The 20,453-nt window shown below is 42.2% G+C and overlaps 1 protein-coding gene across 1 annotated transcript in view; it reads left to right on the forward strand.

The window, feature by feature from the left end:
• Positions 1–20,453, forward strand: part of LOC118827187 (protein unc-13 homolog B) — a 155,174-nt gene that overhangs the window by 22,998 nt on the left and 111,723 nt on the right. The window contains exons 4-8 of the mRNA XM_036598447.1: positions 11,514–11,631; positions 12,069–12,192; positions 14,898–14,971; positions 15,568–15,625; positions 19,523–19,742. Coding sequence (XP_036454340.1) covers positions 11,514–11,631; positions 12,069–12,192; positions 14,898–14,971; positions 15,568–15,625; positions 19,523–19,742 — 594 coding nt within the window. The remainder of the gene's footprint in view (positions 1–11,513; positions 11,632–12,068; positions 12,193–14,897; positions 14,972–15,567; positions 15,626–19,522; positions 19,743–20,453) is intronic.

Genomic DNA, 20,453 nt, shown 5'->3' on the forward strand with positions numbered 1-20,453 from the left:
CTGACTGAAGTCTGTTGCGTAGCTAAAATCATAGCTAGATTCTAAAGCCTGATTCTTCTTGTTCTTTTATGCAGTTAAGGTTTAGTTTCACCCTTAAAACTTGGCTTTGTGCCCTATAACTGCTGTATGGGTGTCGTCCAGGCGCTGCTCAGGTAAAGAGTGTTTTCTCAGGCAGAGTTTATGGTTTTGTTTTGAAAGCAGGTCGAGGTTCCTGGTTCGCTGTCAGAGCGGAGGACAGCCAGACGGAGAGTGTGTTAAGCCCAGTGTTTTAGCCTAGCGTGTGCGTGTGCCTGGATTATAGCCCTGCTATGTCCACTCAACAGCAGGTTAAACCCCACAGATTAGAGAGAGACAGAGAGAGAGAGGGAGGGAAAGGGAGAGTGTAAGGGAGGATGAGTGAAAGCTGCAGATGGCTGGAGAGAATAGAAAAGAGAGAGATTCTAGGCAGTCTAGGTAAAAGGGTGCACTATGTTAGAATTGATTACAATCGGTTGTAATAATATTTCATTAAATATGTACAGTTTATGTTGTTTCTATTTGACAATTGTGTAAATTAGACGTGCCAGTGTTCGATGTGCAGCGTTCACTGTGTATCGTGAACAAATGTGATTTATTTACAGCCGAATTGGTTGATGGCTGATTTTGTTTAGCTGGTTTTAAGCTGAAGTTCGCTGTGCTTCATAAATGAACACATGAAACACACAAGCACATTTCCAGATTCTGTTAGCCAAAGTTATCACATAAATAACATTGTTTACTCTTTAACACAAAACATTTTACATTTGGAAATGAAAAATTAGTTGCTTAATTAAATGATATAAATGAAAATAAAGAACATCAAAAGTAAGAGACGACTGGCTATTCAGCACAAGTCGTGTAGAATTACTCTAGAATATTTTGTTACAGATACAGCAGCACTCAGATACTTTTGCTTCACCTTATTTACACTATATGGCCAAAAGTATGTGGACATCCCTCCCAAAGATTGAGTCCAGGTGTTTCAGCCACATCCAGTGCTAATAGGTGTATAAAATCAAGCACATAACCATGCAATCTCCATAGACGAGCATTGGCAGTACAATGGGTCATACTGAAGAGCTCAGTAACTTTAAACTGGATGCCAAAGTCAGTTGCCAAAGTCAGTTTGTGAAATTCTGCTATCACTGTGAGTTCAACAGTTCAGCTACGAAGCAGTAGACCACGCAGACTCAAAGAGCAGGGCCACCAAGTACAATTCAGCTTATCCTCTTTTTCATCTCTCAGTACAGTGAGTGATAGATGAATCTGGGTTTGGCCTTGACCTCAACCCCAGTCACCTTTGGGATAAACTGAAACACCAATTACGAGCCAGGCCTTTTTTTTCCCCCAATTTAGTCATCTCCAGTTCTACCCACTAGTTAGGACTCGCCCAGTCACACAATACCACCAGTGCTAGGAGGGCAAAGGCAAACACAGGCTTCCTCTGAGTCCTGTGAAGCTCAACCGCGTCTTTTTGAACTGCTGCTGATGCAACGTCGTTGGACAGCCGAACGCGCTCGGAGGAAAGCGCCAACCGCCAGATCTGTTACGTCAGCTAACAGACGCCTGCGCTGACTAGCATCGCGTTAAGTGATGGGGGAGAAGGAGGGGCCATCCTACCCACCCAGAGAGAGCGAGGCCAACTGTGCTCTCTTGGACTCCCAGCCACGGACGGCTGTAGCATCACCAGGGATCGAACTCGTGATCTCCTGATGGTAGGGCCAACGCTTAGACGGTTGTGCCGCTCGGGAGCCTCCACAAGCCAGGCCCTCTCGTCCAACATCAGCCCACATCCCAAACCAAAACCAAAACCCACTCTGACTGAATGGGTTTTGGTTTGGGATGTGGACCAAGCTCATATAGGTGTAATGGTCAGGTGTCCACATACTTTTGGCTATACAGTGTACCTCTTAAAATGGCAACACAGATCTGCCAAAATATACACAATAACTCGTAGTAGTTACTGATCAGCTGCTGTGCTGCCCTAAGGGTGTGTGGAGGCTGCTGGTAATAACTTACTGTGAACTTCCTTACTGGGAATCGCAAAAAGCAGATCTGCTAATTGTGCCTCTAAATCAGAGGCAGAGGCAGTGTTGAGGGTGGAGTGGTTGCTCACACTTCATTCAGGGTAAGACTTTTGAAAATCCAGGACTCGATAATTTGCTGTGCCATTGTCTCATACAGTATAGTGATAATATCGTTAACTGTGATAAAAGATCAGCTACTTATCACAATATTCGGTTTGTGAATGGGTGTAAGCCTGGTGTGACGGGGTCCTCCAGTTACATTCGTGTATTTAGTGTATTTTAAAGATAATCATACCAAAATAATCGCATTAGATCGTTGCTAAAGGACTAAGTTGTGGTGAAGTCAGAGATGTACAGCCCTGTTTGTAGGTGGAAGAGAAGGAGGGAGGGAGGTACTGAGATGGAGTGACTGTGAAATAATGAAGAGTATGAAGAAGGACACTGCAGCGAATGAGCGATTAGCCTGGATTCATTAATACAGCCATCATCCTGAACACTGTCAGATCACACACACACACACACACACACACACACACACACACACCCACACACGAGGATGCAATATTCAGCTCTATCACTCTGGCTCTCCAGCTGGACAGCAGCCATATTGAGCCTTCAGCAGTTTAAATATGCCCAGCGAAAAGTGACGAGAGAAATTTTTGTTCAGGTTTTGTTTGGAGGGAGAGGACGGGGGGATTCATTTATAAATGTCAGTGGGAGATACACACACACACACACACACACACACACACACACACACACACACACACACTCACCTATTAGATTCAAATCGTTCCAGATTTTTTGTTTGGACATTTAAACTACATCTTAATTCACCAACACGTCAGTTGTACAGTGGAAACAACAGTACCCCTACAATCCAACACTCAGAAATAAAGGTACCAAACTGTCACTGAGGCAGTGCCCCTCCTGTCACTGGGGTGGTTCCCTCAAGGGTCCATCTCAGTACCTTTAGTCAGGGAACATAACTGAACCATAATCCACTAAAATGATATGTTCTAAGCTGTACTGACTCCACACACCCCGTCTCGTCTCCAGGCTTTTATTTTACTGTTCTGTTTTAAAACATTCGGTTATGAAAAGGTACAAATACGAACTTTTCACCTGGAAAAACTTATTTAAGGTTCTCAATCAGACCTTAAAACCACTGTTGTACCTTTGAGGGAACATTTACACTGTTTGTACCTTGAGGAACGGAAAATGTACCTGCACAGAACCTTTATTTCTGACAGGGAAGTATGTACTGTAAATGGTGTATATCTGTACCTTTTTCATAACCTGATGTTTTAAATACTAAAAAATAAAAAGTCATGAGTCAAGTCAGGGCTCATGGAGTCAGTGCAACTCACAATATATAACCGTAATGAATTATGGTACAATTATGTTCTCTAACTAAAGATGCTGAAGACGTACCCTTGAGCGTACCACCCCAGTGACTTGAGAGGTAGTGACAGTGACAGTTAGCACCTTTAGGACAGTTGTCCCATTCCGCCAAACAGAGTGAGGCTACAGTTAGTTGTGGAATTACAATAGGAGTAAATGACAATGCGTCAAACACTGAGTCTGACACTGAAACAGCACCTCAAATGATGCAATGAACCAGGAACTAGAGGAACTGGCCATGAATTTGGAAATTAGCAATGATCGGCCATAACAGGACTATAGCAGGACTTTGCAAGCTAACAGACAAACACAAGAGTGGCTAATTGGTAATTCTCTATTACCATAAAAATAATATATATGGTGTTATTTGTGGATAGTTTGTTGAATTCTATTTCTTTTTATTTGTTTTATGGGAATCCCTGTGTGTCTCAGAGTCTTTACCTGTCCATTTATTTCTGGGGCGGTTGTGGGCGCACTCTGGCTGATTTAAGCATCTGAACGTTTAGGGAAAGAAGCCCAGTGTACAAAGATTAACCCTCTGGGATACATGAACTCGCCCGTGCGTCAAATTGAATGTGTCTATATCTGTGTGTGTATCTTTGTGATGATCCAGCTCAGAAATCCAGTTCAAACACTTCCTGAATCTGTAGAGTCGCCCTTTCCATTCCATCTTATCACGAGATCATACGAGACTCACATCCGGAGTTATAAGCCTATGAAGAGGGGCTGAGATACACGTCATCTGCCTCTCACCGTGTGGAACTGGTGGATTCGTGTGTCCATCTACATTCTGTGTGAAACTGACCAACGGACCATCACGCCAGAAACCCTTCATTCTTCATTCAGTCCACATCAGAGACTCATGTGAAACGGCGTGCAGAGAGTTTACAGCTGCTGAACTTGCTGCAGCGGTTTTGGAAAGTAGTGATGAAGATAACGGAGCATTTTGATATGAAACATATGAGGATCATGTTATATGAAGAGCCTTTAGAGGAAAATTTAAGAAGAGATGTAAACGTTGAGAGAAGACCTCAGACCCCAGAGTATAGTGAGTATATTTTGTCACTGCTTCTCAACGTATGTCCTGCTGTTTGACCAGAGGAAACATCAGATTCATGCCTGCAGTAATACAGGAGATTTGGGATTAAATCTGCTCCATTGTAAGAGGCTTAAATTTGGAGAGAAAAGGGTGTTTCTGCAGGATGACTATAAGCTATGGGAAGAGTTCATGTACGGTCACAAACGCAGAAATGACTCCCTCTAGATGCGCAAGTGCATCTCTTGAGGGAAGGGAAGTAGAGAAAGCTGTTTTCTTGAGTCCCAAAGATCAATGGCTGAGATACTGTTTAGTTACTATAGGTATTGTGAAACGCAGAAATCATTGATTTAGAAGAACTTCAGACATTTAAACAGTTAACTCAAAAAAATATTGTGTTTCGAGCCAGGTTTGGGCCGAAGTCTGGCTTTCTGGCCAACTGTCTTGCTGAACTGTTCGATGTGGACAAAATAAAAAGAAAGCTCGCTAAGAGGCGGGGGGTTAGTCTCAGCCTCAGGTGTTCCACCACATGGACATGGAGTGTTGGACACAAAGCTGGCCTATAAGGATTTTGTCAGTTCTGATTCTGCATGTCCGTCTGTACGCACTTCTGTAGTTTTTTAATCATTCGGACTGGAAAGTTTTGTTTTTCCCAGCTAAATTCTACTCAGCAATAGTGAACCGATCCACTGGACATTCTGATGAAAAATGCGCCTTTCAGAGGAAGATATATATCAGTAGGACTTTCACAATAGCCCCCACCACACGCCACGCTATAACAGCGAGGGTGAGAGGTCATTTTGCGTGTCAGTCAAATGGTTTCATGGTCATGTTATGCAGTGAAAAGTACCAGCGTCTCCACCGATATGCAGAAGTCTGGGTTGCAAGACTGGGAGTGGGTTCACACAGAAAAACAGTGTTTTTCTGAAGGAGGAAAAAAACGTGAGGTGCACTGCACGGCCTCAGCAGCATCACTACTGTCAGTCAGCTGTGCTAGCAAGTGATCATGATATGCTTGACCTTTGAGATTTTTTCAAATCTGGGCACCTGGAGCACAGGGTGAACAAAATATGAGGCACTCAGCTCATCAAGAAAACTTTTCTACCGTTCACAAACACAGGAAAGTAGCATCTCAGTCCACAAAATACATGCACAGTCTGAAACTCCTCTAAAGGCAGAGGTGTCCAAAGTCCAGCCCCCTGGGCCAAATGTGGCCCATGGACAGATTTAAATATGTGGTGAATTCTTTGCAGTTGTTCTTTTCACCTGAAGGGGGCAGCAGTACTGTAAACTTACATGTTCCACTATGCTTTATTAATAAAGTTAGCTGAAGTGTAAGATCCTTTTGTCTCAGACTAAACCTGCAAATTAATTTACTGACTGACATTGAGTCATGACTACAGCCAAAAAGCTCCAAGTTAACAGTGAGAACTGACGATTTTGGTGAGATGGAATCAGAATACTTTTTCAAAACTGTAGTTTTTGTGTCTGTGCCTCATACATCAAAAGTCTCTAATGACTGTAATTTAATACCAAAACACGTTATGGAACAAACCATGAACATTATAATAAATATTAATGAGACAAGATGGCAGAGACCCTGAAGTAGCTGGAATCTGCCCTTCTCTGGCAGCAGCAACTTAATATGAAAATATTTAACACTTTTTTTTTTTGCGGCTCTGAAGTCTATTTATTATAAGCTCTTATCGGCCTGAATCGCGCTTTGAATGAGTTCACATTTCTCGCACTGAAAAAATCACAGTGCATCCAACAATAAAGGCAGCTTTTATATAGTGATAGAAACACAGTAGCACACAGAAAGCTCTTCCATACACGTTGCTGTGTTTTACTGTGGATGTGCATGAGCTGCAACTCCTCTCCTCTGAGTTTAAGGGGGCATCGCCAAATTCTCAGAATGGATTACCAGCGAGACGCTCAGTTTAATTGGGTTAATTGTTCCACACATTTGTATTTTTCATATTTTTAATACTTAATATTTTAAATCATTTATGAAAATATTTTGGCAAAGAGTGACCGGCCCTCAGGTATTTTGATATGGTCCAGTTTGACCCCCTTAAAAAGGTTTGGACACCCCTGCCTAAACTGGAACTGTTTTCCAATGAGGTAAGTTTTCATTACGATCTGATCATAAACGTCAGATAAGAGCACAGTAGTCACGTACAGTCTAGAGCCTTTTGAGCTATGATCATAGAGGCGGTCACTCTGCAGCGGAGTGAGTGTGTTTGGGTTTCAAATCAAACATTATCAGTCAAGCCTGGTCAGGTTGGGTCTCAAAATCGGAATTAGGAATAGGGAGTTCGTTCCCCTTCGCTGCAGTTACAGCCTCTACTCTTCTGGGGATGTTGGAGCTGTTTTGATTGCATTTGATTGCATTCAACCACAAGAGCATTGTGAGGTCAGGCACTGATGTTGGATGAGGTTTCGGAGAGCCGTTTTTGCTTTTCTGCTAAATTTCGTGCTGTAGGCCTCACTTGATGAGGGTCAGTCCTGTAGCGGTGCTTATGCAACACTGAGATTATGATGAATGAACAGCATGTCAAAGCTGGAGGTAACATGGAAACACATCACAGGACAGCATGCACAGTGACACGGAGTCAATGACAACAACAACTACAATAATAACAGTAACAATAGTATAATAATAGCAGTCATACAGAGCCCTTTCTGCTTATTAAACAAAGAAATTAAACAAAAATGATACACTGTGATTCAGAAGTTTGGAATCATTTGTCATATTAATAATTGCTGCTATTTTCAGTAATAGCTTTTACAGTGTAGATTGAAATGCTATAAGCTGGACATCAGATGGTGTTTTAAGATGTTTTCTTAAATTTTTCAAGCTTTTTGTGAACATCAAGAAGTTCTTGTGTGCCAAGTAATATACTGTAATTATTCATTTATAGTGATTTCTTGATAAATTTTTTTATTTGTTCGCCACTTTTCCAACACGAGGCATTCTAGATGTTAATTCTTTTCTGATGTTCTACGGCTTTCCCAGATGGAATCGTCCTCATCATTCTGGACACATCTAACATTCCTTCTTTTTTGATAGCTTCCCACTTGAAACCAATGATGTTGCAAAGTACCAACATCATAATAGAGTAATTTTCATACATCTTTCTTCAACAGATTGGGTTTAAATTATTGACTCTTCAGACTTTTGAGTGGTGAGTGGTTGGGTCATCTGATTCAAGGCTAACTGTATCTGGGGAAAACCTCTGGAAAATGGAAAGAAGACCTTTCTTGGCCCACTGGTGTCTGAAGGTGTGGTTGAAAGTGGGTTTCCATGCACGTGTTTGCGTGTAAGTGGGATAAAGATACGACCGCTTATGTATGTGGGAGAGGGATAAAGAGCTGAGCTGGGCTTTTAACCGGAGCTCAAGGGGTTAAACAATGGCACGCAGAGGGCTGTTTCACAGGGAGGCCTGTTACTGCAGCAAAAGGGGGACAAACTCTCCATTAATACCTTGATTTCAGAAGAAACAGTGGATTAGCAGGTGTCTATAAACGTGTGATGGACGTATAATGTAGGTAACACATTTAAACACAGTACATATGAATATCTGAAGGAAGAGAAATGCTCAGGAGTAGAGCAGTGCTGAGTACGTATGCAGTAAAGCGGTGTTGGGTCAGCTGGGGGGAGTAATTATAAAGAGATGAGGAGGTCAAGTCCAGCTGAAGATGCAGGTAAGAAGCCCTTCACATTTCAATTGGAGATGAGCTTATCAGCACAAATTCTCACACACAGCTCTGCTGTCTGGGGCAGGTGAGGTTGGGTGGTGTATAACATTCAAGGATGAACTTTTGGACCAAAAACTGGGCTTAGATTTGTCCACCACAATTGTCTGGACACCACTGAAATAAATAAGACTGAAATAAATCTACTCTTTTGCTTGTTGGCAGGCTGCTGTACAAATATGGTAGTTCAGTTTTTAAGCTATCTACACTATCTGGACAAAAGTATCGGAACACCTACACATCACACCTGCAGGAGCTTTTATGAATCCCATTCTAAATCCATAGGCATTAATATGGAGTTGGTCACCCTTTGCAGCTGTAACAGCTTCCACTCTTCTGGAAGCTTTCTACAGATTTTGGAGAGTGTCTGTGGGAATTTCTGCCCATTCATCCAGGAGAGCATTTCTGAGGTCAGACACTGACGTTGGACGAGAGGGTCTGGCTCATAATCGCCGTTTAGGTCATCTCAAAGGTGTTTGATGGGGTTGAGGTCAGGGCTCAGTCAAGTTCTTCCACACCAAACTCACTCAGTCAGGCCTTTATGGAGCTGCTTTGTGCTCTGGGGCTCAGTCATGCTGGAACAGAAAAGGTTCTTCCCCAAACTGTTCCCACAAAGTTAGAAGCATAGAATTGTCCAAAATGTCTTGGTGCTGAAGCATTAAGATTTCCCTTCACTGGAACTAAGGGTTCTAGACCAACCCCTGAAAAACAGCCCCATATCATCATCCCTCCTCCACCAAACTCTACAGCTGGCACAGTGCAGTCAGGCAGGTAACGTTCTCCTGGCATTCGCCAAACCCAGACTCGTCCATCAGACTGACAGATAGAGAAGCATGAATTCAGTGTTTAAGAGGTGTGTTATGTCACACAGCTAAGTCAGGTAATAGGGTTGCCAAGTCCCTTAAATATGCATCTTTATCTTATATATAACGTTTAGGACAAAAAATGTTGTTTTCTCTTGGTTTTATTTGTGCTACACAATGGCAGAACAAATAGTAGACTGAAAAATGTATCTGTACAGCTCTCAATGAGGTAAACCTGTAATGTTCATGTGTTATTATCAGATAGGAAAAAAGGAAAAAAAGGGAAAATAAACCAGACAATTATTGAACTGTTTTAAATCACACACACAAAAAGGTGGAAAGACATATGAAAGACATTTTACTGCCGACACCAACCAGCGCTGTCCTTGTTTGACAGTTGGAATCTGGCAACCCTGTCAAGTAACTGTTTTTTTCTAGCTAGCTGACTAGCCAAGAACATGAATTCACAAACCTTCAGCTCAGATTTTTTTTACCCAGGTTTCTCCTGGCCATGGATCACTGTGGCTGATTTCTAGGACTGACTCTTAGGGTGGGGCACTCAGGAGCCCACCCCAGACCCTTAACAGTACCAGTTTGGCTACTCGTTAGTGAACTTACATACATAAGGTTGGCTGTGTTCTGGTTGGATTTTGGTGATGGTGGAGAAGCTTAGTCATTTTGCTGACAGGTTAATTTATTTTTCTTTTTGTTCCCCACGCTAAACTGAAACCCTTCATATTTGAGTTATTATTATTGCGGAAGCCCACTCAAGCCCACTGATACTGCATCACGTCTGCTGTTTGTCACTGCTCTTCATTTAAAAGCTGTAGATGTTCGTCACAGGAAGCCCACATCACCCTGAGGTGTTTAAAAACTCATCCACATTGCTGAGGGAAGCAGAAGAGAAGCGCATGAATATGGAGATGAGGTTTTAAGAGAGGTATGAATATTCATGGGGTTGACACTTAGAATGTCAGATAGACCACTCACACAACCTGTAATTAACTCAGGTCTGTGGGAAAAGAAAGGATGTCATTCTGCCAGCATCCTTTTTCCCATTATCTCTGTCGAAACTGATCTAGGAGTTGGGAGGTTGAGTAAAGCATGATGTTCGCATTTGGAGGCAATGCGTTTTTACTAGTGATGCGCAATTTGGTGTCAACACTTTAAAGTCATTATCAGTGTTCATTTGATATCATCACACACGATCAGTCTCAAAGACTGAGAGCAACTGATTAAACAAGTGGAGTCAGCTTGGAACGAAAACCTGCAGCCACACCGGCCCTTTGCAGACAAGATTGGACAACACTGCAACGATTCTGTGTACCTAGAACCCTACGTCCAAGCCAAGAACCATTTAAGATCTTTTCTTTTTAAAATGTCGCTGAGTGCAGAAGCAATGGCAAAGAGAACTGTACGCTAGCTCAGGCAGTATCTCCAAATTCATATGTATTTTCATGCGTGGGCTCTTTCCGCAGGCCCCCTTGTGACGGTTCCACCAGTGGAATGGAAATCAACTTGGATATTTTTAATTAATATAATCAAATAAATTATGTTGTTCCCCTTTAACACTGTTATCAACTAGGACACTGTTGTCTCTCTGTGTGTGAGGTGTTGCGACTCTATGGTTGTGTTTACATGCAAAGATTCTTGCCAAACCGATTGAATAAATTCCGATTACAGATTAAGAATGAGGTGTTTATTCTCACTCTGCTCAACAATCTGATGGAAAATCTCTGTTCACATGCTCACTACAAGTAATCCGATCCAAAATTTTGCGTAGAGTAGACGTTACCATGACAACGAGCATCACGTGAGTCCAGTCAGAGTGAGACGAGTTTTCAGCTGGCGCGCTTTTGTTTTTAATTGCTTTAAAACGTACTTCACATGTATTGAGGAAGCAGCTAGAGGAAGACGTCGTGTTCTGAGACACATAAGCTGGACGTCCGTCCCACCGCCGTCTTTTAAAGATCAGAGCATAAACTTCGTCTCCTCTGCAGACCAGTTTCTGCTCCGCCATGTTGAACAGTATAAACTTTCACTATGACGCGACGAACATGATCAGAACGGACTTAAACTTTCTGATTGGGAATGTAATCAGATACAGGCGTTTACACGGATATTATTCTTCTATTTAACTGATTATTTACAGGATTACCCACCTCGATCAGTCGGATAGAAATTGTATTCCGAATGGCATCAATCAGACTAGACTATTCCGATTGAGGTGTTTACATGGACGTATTCTATTCTGATTGAGCTGATTTTGAGGTCCCTCCAAAATTGCATATTATAATTACAGTAAAAAAAAGGTTAAATCGTGATGGGAAATTTGCCAGTGGGGTTTAAATTATCGTAGCATTGCAGCCCTAAAATGCTGGTGGTTTCTTTGTTGAGACTGACCATTCGTTAGTGAGCTTCTTTCAGGTTTGTGCTTAACCATTTTGAAACTGCGTGTTGTTTCAGTGAGATTAACCGTTTGGATTTGGGGTTGGTGGTGGAGCTGTGGAATAAAGGCCTGATCTGGGACACCTTGGTGGGGACGGCCTGGATCCCCCTCGACACCATCCGCCAGTCCGATGAGGTAAGAACCCAATCATGCTTCTCATCTGCAGCCTTTTTCGTCTGAAATCCTTTTGAAAGTATGTCTGTGTTGGATGTGCTGGAGCTGAATGGATTTTTTTACTTTAAAGTCTCCCGCGTGTGCCCTGTTCTCATTAATAATGCAGTTACACGTGTTTAATTTATTGTAAGGTCTTTATCTCTTTCTTTTTCTTTCTTCCGCTCTGTGCCTCGCTCCTTCTTTCTCTTGCTAACTCTCTTTTCCTCTCTATATGTCTGTCATATTCAAATAGCATTAATTGTAATTAACAGCTATTGGCAAAGCAATGAAAGGAATTCATGTTATTAAAAGGAATGTGTCATATTGAGTAACAGTGCTAATAATATTGAAGATGATAAAATGAAAAACTGAGTAAAACAAAACTCTTGCTCTCTTTTTCTGTGTCTCTGTGCCTGTAGGAGGGTCCTGGGGAGTGGATCTCTTTGGATTCGGAGGTCCTCATGAAAGCAGATGAAATTTATGGCACTAAAAACCCAACACCTCACCAGGTTCTGCTGGACACTCGCTTCGAGCTGCCCTTTGGTAGGAGCACAGACTTTGTCAAAGAACACAAAATGACCAAACATTTACTTTAGGGGCCACGCAAATGGCTCCACATTTTCCCAGCGTTCGACACATCCGGACCTTATAGTCAACGTCCCCACATCGCAACTTCCACTTGTTTGTGTTTAGGTGGTCATTGGCAGCTGGTAAATTTCTCATGTAAGCCCGTGACATTGCTCACTGCAACACTAAGCAATGGAACAGTGGAAGCTGAAATAGCAGAAACGTTGCTTTTAGGATTGTTGCTGCTTTCAGAATTAGTAGATATATTTACCATTAATTTGATGGTTAGTTTGCCACCTTGGTCTGTCGTGTTGCCATGGAAACAGAGCATGTTCTGGCTGGGGAGATGTCACTACTCTTAACCTCAGGTAACTTGCAATGTGCATGAGTCCCCTTGCATTTTTGAGTGTGACTATCTTGCGGTAAACTTTAAGAATTAATTACGAGTTACAGAAATTCACAGATTTCAGCCTCAGATGCTCCACTCACAGAGCTGTACAGACCATCTGACATTTATTTAATCTATATTGTATATATACACCGATCAGGCATAACATTATGACCACCTCCTTGTTTCTACGCTCATTGTCCATTTTATCAGCTCCACTTACTATATAGGTGCACTTTGTAGTTCTACAGTTACAGACTGTAGTCCATCTGTTTCTCTGATACTTTGTTAGCCCCCTTTTACCCTGTTCTTCAGTGGTCAGGTACTATTTTCACAGAGCAGGTACTATTTGGGTGGTGGGTCATTCTCAGCACTGCAGTAACACTGACTTGGTGGTGGTGTGTTAGTGTGTGTTGCGCTGGTTCGAGTAGATCAGAGCTGTAGATCAGTGCTGCTGGAGTTTTTAAACACTGTGTCCACTCACTGTCCACTCTATTAGACACTCCTACCTTGTCAGTCCACCTTGTAGATGTAAAGTCAGAGACGATAGCTCATCTGCTGCTGCACAGTTTGTGTTGGTCATCCTCTAGTCCTTCATCAGTGGTCACAGGATGCTGCCCACAGGGCACTGTTGGCTGGATATTTTTGGTTGGTGGACTATTCTCAGTCCAGCAGTGAAACTGTCCTGACCACTGAAGAACAGGGTAAAAGGGGGCTAACAAAGTATCAGAGAAACAGATGGACTACAGTCTGTAACTGTAGAACTACAAAGTGCACCTATATAGTAAGTGGAGCTGATAAAATGGACAATGAGCGTAGAAACAAGGAGTGGTCATAATGTTATGCCTGATCTGTGTATGTTGTAATGTATATTATAAGATAGCCACTGCTGTCAGAATTTTGTCATTCACATTTACACTCTCAGTGGCTCGCCACGCTTCGATAACACTCTCATTGGCTACGTGCACTGCCGTTTATTCACTTCAGTGTGCTGGTTTAGATCAGTTTGGCGGGTAACAAACTTTATCAAGATAAAAACTAAGTAGTCATCAGCATTAAGCCATTGCCTGCTCGGCACATCTTGATAACATTGATTCCCCAAATTTAAAAAAAGAGAGAAGTTCATGGCATCTTGTAAGAAGATTTAGAAATTTTGTTTGAAGATGACAGCACATTTCCTGCTGGCTGCTTAAGCCATTGTTTACCACTTTGTTTTGTGTGGATCTGTTTTTTGTTGTGGCGCAGTGGGTAGCGCTGTCGCCTCACAGCAAGAAGGGCCTGAGTTTGGTTCCTGGCCGGGTGACCAGGGTCATTTCTGTGTGGAGTTTGCCTGTTCTCCCCGTGTCTGCGTGGGTTTCCTCCGGGTACTCCGGTTTCCTCCCACGGTCCAAAGACAGGCAGTCAGGCTGATTGGACATACTGAATTGCCCCTAGGTGTGAGTGTGTGTGAATGTGTGTGTCTGTCTGTCTGCCCTGCGATGGACTGGCGACCTGTCCAGGGTGTATCCTGCCTTCCGCCCAATGACAGCTGGGATAGGCTCCAGCACCCCACCGCGACCCAGAAGGATAAGCGGTTTAGATGATGGATGGATGGATGTTTTTTGTTGTAGCACCATTTTGACAATTGGCTGCCGCTAAACTTCACCCGAAAACAGCAGCCTGTGATTGGTTGTTTTTTGTGTCAGTCAAATTCCTTATCTGAAGGACAAGGAGATGAATTAGCAGCAAAGAGAATGGCCACATAAGGGAGCTCAGAGTTCAGACTATCAGATAATAATGAAGAACAAGATTGTTCGTGACTTGCGGTATATACTGTAAAATCTACTAAACTCTACCTTAAGCCAGAACGCACAATATAAAAAGAGGTCAGGAACATTTCTATTGGAAAGACCTCAATTTACGCCACGTTATCCACCTTTTTGAGAAATCACTTGTTGTGAAATACCTTTTAAGAGAGTTTTAGTGCATCATCAGGAAGGCGTGAACGTCCACATGTAGGCCATGTTCCCTCTGTGACTGTGGAAAGCTTATTCACATAGAAAAAGGCAGAGTGTTTGTGCGGAAGGTTGGAAGCTTTTTCTGCAGAAACGCCTGGCAGCTCATGCCATATTTAAGAGTTGAATGGGGAGTGTTATTGCTGTGAGGCCGGAGCAGGGACGGGGCGAGGCTGTTTGAGTGTGGGAATATTAGAGTGAGAGAGAGACGAAAGGGTGGAAAGGAGGACGTAGCTTGGCTTGAAGAGCAGTTTCCATACATTTCTTCTTCATTCTGACTCATTTTGTTGCTTCTGCAGACATTCCGGACGACGAGGCCCAGTACTGGACAAGAAAGCTGGAGCGCATCAATGCAATGAGGATACACGATGAGGTAAAGATATAAAGAATTATTCATTTTCATGGTTTTCAGGAACAGTTCTGTCCTCTTCCTGGACTTCACCTACCTGCAGAGTTCAGCTTCAGCTCTAATCGGACATCACCTAACGATGCCAGCCAAAGGTTTCTGAATGCAGTTGGATTCGGTGTTAGATTTGAATTGTAGCCCTTTAAGAACTGGCTTTACAAAAGCCCATTATATGGATTAAGAATATATATTTATGTATGTCCATTGTTTTGGTGCTCCATGTTTATGATGATGAAGTGTCCAGGAACATCGTTTTTTAAGTGTAATGTAATTAAAAAACGTACATTTCTGTAGTTTTTGTTAATTCAATTTGGTTGCAGATCCAATGAACCCAAACATAAATCTTTTAAGAAATGTCTTTATCTTTGTCGCCTCCTGCTGATGATTCTTTGTTATTGCAAATAGTGTCAGAAATGGATGGAACAACCACATGACTCGAGCAAGATCGAGCACGAATATGAATTTGATTAGGTTTACCATTGCATAACAATAAAAAAAAATCTATATTGTTTAAAAACTGAGTTGTCTGTGTTTTATATCGTTGTGTTTCTCTTTTTTTACAGTATCCACTGCAAGATGAAGCCCAAAGAATGCCAATGGCACCCCTCCCCTCGCAGTGCTGTAAGTATTGCGTTGTGTTTTTATACAGTGTACGTACTATGATTAAGCGACCACACACGGGATGAGGACATTTGATCTCGCTGATCAGGGCGGAGTTTCCTGAAAGCATCTTAGAAGAAAGATGATTCTTTAATGACAGAGCAAGCATGACACTGAACTCTCTCTCCACCAGCTAATGCTACAGCTGGGCCGATTTTAACCCTTTTTAAAACGATCTGCCCCTTCTGACCAATTTTCACAATTTGAAGTGATTGTCCAGGTCAGAAGCAGTTGACGCTGTCTGGGTTTTTGGGGTCTGGTGATGTGACAGGAGAAACGAGTCAGTCTCTGGAGTGATCGTAGGCCTTCTGATATTTTGAAGAAGTCTGATTTTTACGAATCCAAACTTTCACGAGTCTTGTAGGGTGAGATGGTCAGCGCCATAACGATTCAGACACCAGCCAGTGAGAGAGAAAAAAGGCGAAGACACTTTGTATTACGTGATAACCGGCGGAGGGAGGTCTGAGGTTTGAGTGCGTTTTCATAGCCAAAACTCGTTATGAAGTGTTTAACGAGACAGAGCTGAGTCGGAGGTGTAGATTGGACACACGGTCACACATGCAGCTACACTCGTGAGATGCTGACGTGTGCGGTCTGGTGTAAATTCGGTGTTATTGTCTAGTGCAGTGGTCACCTGCCCTCCTCTTAAAGATCTGCTTTCCTGCGGGTTTCACTTCCAGCCCAAATCTAACACAGCTCATTCAGCTGATCTAGGGCTGCGTCCAGAAACTTCTGCTACTGCTTCTCTCCATCGCTAGAAGAACACGAGAGGAGAGGAAAGGAGCAGGAGGAATGGAAAGAACGAGCAGAAATCAGGGAAATGAGACAGCTGACTGCTTTCAGAGTCATTTAATTTGATGTTGACTATGATGAAATTAGTTCGCTAGAAACACACAACTTTTACTTGCCTTAAGCTGAGGCAGCCCCATCCATGGCGCCTGGGGAGCAGCTGGGGGTTAGGTGTCTTGCTCAAGGGCACTTCAGTCAAGTACTGTCGGCTCAGGGGATCAAACCGCCGACCTTCCGGTCACAAGGCTGGATCCCTAACCTTCAGCTCATGACTGCTGTTTATAATGCTGGGTGTGTCTGCAGTGACACTATAAAGTCTGTACTTCCTGGGTTGCATACATTGGTGTTTGGAGCCGCTTCTCCAGCCTCCTCCGGTATTTGGACAGCTAGTAAGATGGCGTTGTGAAATCGGTTTACGGGCCATGGAGGAGAGGAGGAGAATCTTTCAGGATTTCTGGACGCAGCCAAGGATTTCTGAAGGCAATAATTAGGTGGATCAGGTGGAGCTGAAATCTACAGGAAAGTAGATCTTCAGGAACAGAGTTGGTGACCACTGGTCTTGTGTGTGACCCTCTAGGGCTGTCACGATCATGAAATTTTAGCTGTTGATTAATTGTCATAAATAATTGTAATTACTGATTTAATTGTCTTTTCTGGTTCACTGTATGTGTCTATTAAAGAGGCCAATTTGGCTTATTAGCCATCTTGCTTCCTGGTTATGTTTACTTAGTAGTTAACACTGGTAGTCCTGCTGAATTGATTCACAAATGTGTCAGTTACAGAGAATCATGTGTAGTCAAGCAGAACTTGAGAGTGAAAAAGCTTTATTCTGCTCACATTAATGCTAATCATTAGAACTAACTACACAGCTAACAACAAAAAAAAATCAATACTAGTGCCTCCCTCCAAAACATTTTAGGGCACCAAATTAGAACTTTTTTTGCTTACATTAGTTCCATGATGTGTCCCAAAGATTCCATTTACTGCTTTCTTTTGTTTATGTTTATTTACCTCAGCCTAACACATACAATCACATTTTGCTTATTGCAGCTTTATAATTTTTAAAATACAGGGAGATTCACTCGAAAGAGGCCCCAAATATTCTGTAATAACTCTCACTAGGACGAAGCAATCTAATGAAACAACGTGCAATGTGCTCCTCAGTATATGGAGCTTTGAACAAGCCAGGATGCCCCTGTGTCAGAGCGATGAGGTAGGCGCAGGACAGCCGTCGCAACGTTTAACCTCCGTTTGCAACTTCCGGGTGCAGACCCCCGTACCCCTTTATGTGTCTGGCAGAAAACGGAAATCACTTCCAGCATTGCATGTAGTGCAATTGATTACACATACGTCAAGGTTTGTAGTATATTTTGTTGCTTCAGATTTCTTCATCCTAAAGGGAGCAACAACAGAATATTCAGGGCCTCTTTCGAGTGAATCTCCCTGTATATTGGAAAATGATTGCTGTCAGCTTAAATAATTGTGATCATCTCAAATAATTGTGAGCATTTTAAATAATCGCGATTAAGTGATTATGTAATAATTGTGACAGGCCTAGCGCCCTCAAAACACAAGAAATTCTGTCTGACGTTAAGCGTGCGATGCTCTCCATTTTTGAAATCTGTTAGGATGCTAAAAGTCGTGTTGTGGAAGCCCAGCTTTAGATGCTTCAGGAGTCACAGCATTGTATGGATTATTTGTGCTGTTTTAGGTGTTACGTCTATCAGATTTTTCAAAACGTTTGTTCTTTACTAAAACTCTAGGTTTGATGCAGATCTGTGAAGAGATTTTAAAATGGTCTTTCTTTTAAGAAACTGAATGTGATTTTCAGTAGGTCTAAGCTAAGCAAGCCAACATGTTTTAGTTTTTCTCCAAAAATGATCAATCCTAAACTTTTTTTCCTTTCTTTCCTTTGGACATCATCCTATATAATTGCTGCAGCAAGAATGTGCTGTTTTCCTGGGCACGTCTAGAGGATGTGCTCCCTTTTTCCACGTAGTTCTTTTTTTAACCACTGGAGGGCAGCGTGTGGCTGTTAGTCCTCTAGGCTGCTGTGGGACGCTGAGTTATAAATATTTAAATGCCTCTTTTGACAGCGACTTCGCTTAAATTGCCTATCACATTTAAACTTAGTTTGACTTTTGGTTTGTTTGGTTTGTTTCTACTGTATCTCATCATTTAATCGTATCTGAATCCAAGATACCCTTGAACATTTCTTTGAGTTTTTGGTTTAGATACTTTTGAGAATATTTTGGCTACTATGAAGTGTTTACAGTTGGATTTTGAGAGATAGACTTGTATCTGCTATTTGTTTTATGTGGAAATGCTATTTCTTTTGTTTTAGTTTTCCCATGAATGTGATGTCACAGTAATCTGAACATTCACTAGATACATTGGCCCAAATTGTGAATGCCTGCTTCTTTGTTTTAATTCATGCAACTTCCCTTCTCATGCTCAGGCAGCTGGACTTACTTTGGATGGAGTGAACAGCAGAGTATGTACTTCACAAAGTCTGTCCTTTAGTCAGTTCATCCAAGGTCACTCTGTCTGTTGGTGTGCCATCCGTGACTACTGCACTTGCTGCCAGTGGCTCCCAAGAAAAAAAAAAGAGATTTCTCATGACTCACTGTCTCTTTCATGCTTCACTTTTTTTCACACTCCCTACTAACAGCTATGCATGACATCTAACTAACAGATCGCCAGCTTTTTTGTCCTCTGGCTAAACCAATACCAGTGTTGGAATGTTTAAAATAAATGCCAAATAGTTTTAACATTTTGCTTTCTAACACAATATTTTTGGCACAAGTGACAAAATACTTTTTTGGGGCCACTCAGTTTTCAAGTTCATTCGAGACATCATCAGCATGAACCGTATCCTAAGCATGGAAGCACATCTGAAAGATTTGTTTTTTGTTCATTCTTTCTCTTTTAAAAAAGGTTTGGTGCATCTCATGTTCATCTGTAACATCTGGTTACATCACTGTGGTTTGCACTTTAGGACATTCAAATGTGATTGACAATTTTGTGTCAGATAAATGCAGTTAGTCTTGTTTTCGTATGCGGTTCTAGCTCTGGATGACCATGATAGTGCAGTGGACGACAGAGACAGTGACTACCCCAGTGAGACAAACAGCCGTCCTCCGCGGTACCACACGACAGCCCAGCCCAATTCCTCAGTACACCAATACCCTGTGGGCCGACGTTCGCATCATCAACCTGTGTTCAAGGAGTCTGGAACAGATTCAGTCCACAACTATGAACTGGACTACAGGGAAGGAAGGGGCCCTAGGTAGAGATGCACAAACAGTATGCAAACACCTCACAAACATAAGTCTGAAATAGAGAATGATGACTATGATACAGTTAAACTTATAATAGGCCTAATTTCTCATTTCTGATTTTTTTGCTTGAAATGTTTTCTCCACACAGTTCCCCCTGTACTTGCACATACTTGTGCTATTATTTAATTATTTTCTTTATTGTTTAATTTTAAGTTTATGATTTACTTAATTATTTTTTGCTTTATTGATTTGTCCCATAATTTGATTTGAGTGTTTCTTACAATTTCTTTACTCTGCATTTTCATTTTCTTCCATTCTTTAATGCATCGCAACTTACACAACTCCGTCAACAGGCATTCAAACAATAGAGGTTCGGTGAGGATTATACCTGTTGATTCAGGCATGGGGGTTGAGGACTGGGAGACTAAATACAAACTCAACGACAACATCTTGGATGACTACCTGGAACCAGAGCAGAAAACCTGGGACGATGACGATGAGTCAAAGAGTGAAATTTATCGCATTGTAAGCAGTCCTGGTGACTCTAAAGGGAGCCGTTTTTATCAGACAGTGGAGTGTGATGCCGTGTCGCCAGAGACTGAAGAATATGATGAAGCAGGGAATTCCGTCAAGAGATCTGGTCTGGGAAGTGGAGATGTTCGCCTGGTTTATAAAGAAGCAGGAAGCTTTGAGGATGAAACCTCTCCTCCTGAAATATC

The sequence above is a fragment of the Colossoma macropomum genome, unplaced genomic scaffold, assembly GCF_904425465.1.
Source record: "Colossoma macropomum unplaced genomic scaffold, Colossoma_macropomum, whole genome shotgun sequence".
Lineage (NCBI taxonomy): Eukaryota > Metazoa > Chordata > Actinopteri > Characiformes > Serrasalmidae > Colossoma > Colossoma macropomum.